Genomic DNA, 4221 nt, shown 5'->3' on the forward strand with positions numbered 1-4221 from the left:
AGCCGTTTCTGGCTTGAGAGGAAATTACTGACACGAAGTCACGATTTCTAAGCGACGTATTACTACAGTCATGACAAATATCATGCATTTAGAATCTAATATGTTCTAATACCAATATAAATACTAAAGCATGAAAATAAAAAATACCAAAATTTTTAAACGGTAAAAACTTACAGTGATTTCCTGAAACGAAGCAATCTCTTGAAGTCAAAGAATAAATTTTGTGCTTGCTTGTTGTCGGAAGAGTGATGATAAAATTAGAAAGCCCTTTACAAATCCATGAACCAAATCTCTTGTCTTACTTGGACGTTCTTCTTGTCTGTCTGTCTTTTTTTTTCTTTTTCTCTTTCATTGAATGACTTAGACACATATATACAACGGGAATCCCCTAAGGGTATAATAATAATTTTCCTTACTATATGTGGGTAACGTGCGTATCATGGACAACCCCACGTTTGCATGTTCCATTACCAACATTAAAATGATTCAAAATTTCGTAAGTCAATTTTGGAGCTCATTCGCTTTCAAAAAAAAAAAAATTTGATATTTTTAAATTAGGGGAGTCATAAGAATTTATTAGTGATGTTTGTTAGTGAGCATCATTGTTTTATATCTTATAATAACTTTATGACAAATTTTATCAAATCTTTATAAATTTAAAAATTTACTATTCTTAATTTATGTTATCAAAATTAGAGTTGAGAACATAGACACATTAAAGAGACTTTTAAAACTATATTAATTCTTTTTGAAATGATTCCGAATTTTTTAAATTTATCAGTCAAATTTAGATAAAATTACTAATGGATCTATATCTTTCAAAAATTTAAAAGACTAATATTTTTTGAATCAGAGAAACTCTAAAAATTTATTGGTATTAATTAGTGAGTATTATTATCATATTCATTACTTTACATTTATGTTATTAAATTTATATCCTAAGCATAAGTATATTGATTTTGTAGAATTTTATGAGTCAATTAATCAATTTTGAATTAAACTAAACATATAGAAATAGAGGAAAGATACATGATTTAAATATTAAAAAAATTAGAAACATGATTTAAATAATACTAAAATTTATTTAAGCGGTTCAATAATAAAATGTCGAAAAATAAATATCCCTCGTGGACAAAAATATATAACTGCAAAGGAGCAGTTTGACCAAAAGCTCAATTTGGAGGTGCAACAAAAGTAACAATTTAGAAGTCCAAAATTATAGGTGACTTGTCGGAAGTAGACAAATCTGAAGAAAGCATTTTAGTCAACGAAAGGTCAACCAAAAAGGCACCCCGAAAACACAGCTTCAACACCAAGACCAGAGAGCCTGTCAGGGTGCAATCTTGGTCAACACGTTGGCAGATCCAGCGGCGGAGGAATCAGTTTCTGCCCTGGTAGCGGCCCGTCGTTGACCACCCAAGCCATCCTTAATCCCCAGCTCATGTGGACCTCCAGGTGACAGTGCATGAACCAAACTCCTAAATCATGCCAACATTATTTTTATTTTTTTTAAGAAAAATAGTATCCAAATAGTGTTATTTTGGTATAAATTGGGATTTAGTCACCTGGATTATCAGCAAGGAATCTGATGGCGACCCACCCGCCGGCCGGCACGCCGACGGTGTTCCTCTCGACAGGGTCGAGCAAATTGAACTGGGCCGGATCGTTGACCGGGTCGTAGTTGCCGAACCCGGTGCCGACGACGAAAAAATTGAAGCCGTGGAGGTGCAAAGGGTGGCTCTCCGTCCCCTGTATGCTCGTGCCCTGCATCACCAGCTCCACGCTCGCGTTGAACGGCAGCACTGACACCTTGGTGCCTCCGGCGACGAAGGTGTTGTTGAGCGGAGTACCCGTGTAGTTGAACGGGAACGGCGGGTTGCTGGGGAAGTCGGCCGTGTAGACCTCGGTGGGCCTTCCGAAGTAGTGAGCCTGTAGCATTGCCTCCGTCGTCGGAAGCGCGAACGAGACGTTGTTCACTGACGCAGCGAACTTGGTTCCGTTGGGTCCCTGGCAGGTATGGTTCCAGGGGCAGGGGCTCGTGCCGAGTCCTACCGTGAAGAAGAACCGCCGGTCCACCGCAAGCGGCACCCGCGCCGGGTACTGCTCGCTCTCCAGGCTGCGGAGCTTGCCGGTGTAGTTGGCTGCGTAAGACGTGTCGTTCATCGGCGGGAGGCTCGGGCGCAGCAGCGGGACGCTCTTGATGTGTCCCGCCGGCGCATCCGGTGACTGGTCGTACTCAAGCAAGCCCGCGACGGTGGTGTTGTCGAAGGTGCCGAGCCGGCCGGTGGCGTACGGACGGGCGGCCATGAGGAACGTGGCGGCAGGAGGACGCGGCTTGGCGCGGAGGAGGACGTTGGTGGTCTGCCCCGGCGCAATGTGGACGACGTCGGCGTCGAAGGGCTTCACGTAGACGGCGTCGACGTCAACGACGGTGAGAGTGTGGTTGGCCACGCTGAAGAAAAGCTCGTCGTTGAGTGCAGCGTTGATCATACGGAGAAGGTACGTCTTCCCAGCTTTCAACTTCAGCTTGAAAGTATCTGCTACAACCAAAATAATCAATTCTGTATCCCAAATCAAAGCACAAACCTAGCTCTAGCTAGCTAGTAATTAATCACCTGGCGCACCTTTCTTTGAGCAATTGTACAAGGGACCAGGGAGACCATTAATGGCGTAAGCATCGGAGACATTTGCACCTCCTCCGGTTTGCAGAGCTTGGGCAATGATGGCCTCAGGGTCCGAGTTAAACCACTCTCCTGCATGCATATGTGAGACGAATATGATCACAACTCACAAGTTAAAATCGCCGATCGACGAATTGAATTCATTACCAAAGACGACGGGGATTTCCTTGTCGGGTTTGGGGAATGGGTAAGGCATTCCAATCTCGGGGAGGATGATGATGGGGCCGTAAAGGGTGGCCCTCATCCACGAGATATGCGCATGCCAGAACAGGGTGCCTCTTTGCCCCGCGACTGTGAAATTATACACGAAGCTTTGCCCAATTTGTATAGGACACTGCGTCACGTACGCCGGTCCATCGTACCACCCAGTTCGCAGCTGCCGCACTCCGTGCCTACAACGTAATCATCGATCTCTCGATCAGTCAGAGCCAGAAATTTAGATATATATATATATATATATATATATTTGCAGAAATACTACATGATCAATTACCAGTGAAATGTGACGTTGTGCTTAATATGGTTGGTCACTTTTACGACGAGACGGTCTCCTTCTCTCGCAGTGATCACTGGTCCGGGGAACTTCCCGTTCACCGTCGGAATGCTCCTGGTGTTGCAGAGCCGTGTCACATTCTGCAACCTTACCTACGAATGAAGGAACAAGAGCAATTAACTTACAAGTGTAACTTTAACCACAGTTCATGAAGCTCTAGCTAGACAAATTAAACATACATCAAACTTGTAGTGCCTCGTAATGCTGCCAAATGAAAATTGGGACAATGACACGAGAGTGGTCAGGGCAATCAACCAAGCCTGAAGACTGTACTCCATATGTGAATTTCTTCAATTAATTCTTTCTTCGGATGAATCTGAAGAGTGTCTGTGTTGTGTGTGTATATATAGGACCATGTTCCGTTGATTAGGTGGTCGATATGGTGCATTAAATCATACTTTTGGATTTTGTAGTGGTTGACTTAACTAGTTTGGTCGGGCTGACTTTTAGAGTACAGTCGAAGCAAGAAACATCAATTTCCTTTCCTTTCTTGATTGCATGGGAGCCATCCGTTAGACTCCTGATCAATCTGAATGGCTAGCAACTATGCATTGCCTTTATCGTATTGATGAAGTAATCACATTTGTTGAATCATTAAGCAACTCTGACTTTTTTTGACCGTCATCAAATCACGATGGCAACTCCTTTGTCTTTTTAAAAAAAGACATGATGGCCACACCGTTAGTCATGCCGGTGGCTGAGGAGACATGCATGTACGTGGTTCAAAGGTTCGAAAATGATTGGGTTTTCTCTTCAAGGCCGCTGCAATATTGTAACTTGCGGAATGTATGGAAAATAAATGATTGAATAATACACAAGGCATGCATTCTTGGATTGTAAGCAATCATAAAGTGACAGCTAAGCCAAACAGAGCTCTTTCAACTGCATATAGATTGACAGGCAACCTTTAGGTAGTGTCTAAAATCGATTATATACGTTAGACTAATTATAATAATGGAAATAATTTTTAATTAATTTTAATTAATT

At 42.5% G+C, this 4221-nt stretch overlaps 1 protein-coding gene across 2 annotated transcripts; it reads right to left on the reverse strand.

Moving 5' to 3' along the window:
* Positions 1 to 1127: 1127 nt before the first annotated feature.
* LOC121968226 (laccase-10-like) lies at positions 1128 to 3534 on the reverse strand. Of its 2 annotated transcripts, none has more exons than XM_042518688.1 (6): positions 3414 to 3534; positions 3175 to 3326; positions 2829 to 3073; positions 2625 to 2753; positions 1566 to 2537; positions 1128 to 1478 (listed from the first exon to the last, which is right to left on the reverse strand). In XM_042518688.1, exons 1-6 carry the CDS (start codon positions 3510 to 3512, stop codon positions 1348 to 1350), a joined length of 1728 nt encoding a protein of 575 aa, XP_042374622.1. In that variant the 5' UTR covers positions 3513 to 3534; the 3' UTR covers positions 1128 to 1347. The 2 variants fall into 2 exon arrangements, with proteins under 2 accessions (XP_042374622.1, XP_042374621.1); XM_042518687.1 differs by having other exon boundaries at positions 2616 to 2753.
* Between the last annotated feature and the right edge of the window lie 687 nt (positions 3535 to 4221).

This window comes from Zingiber officinale, chromosome 3B (genome assembly GCF_018446385.1).
Source record: "Zingiber officinale cultivar Zhangliang chromosome 3B, Zo_v1.1, whole genome shotgun sequence".
Lineage (NCBI taxonomy): Eukaryota > Viridiplantae > Streptophyta > Magnoliopsida > Zingiberales > Zingiberaceae > Zingiber > Zingiber officinale.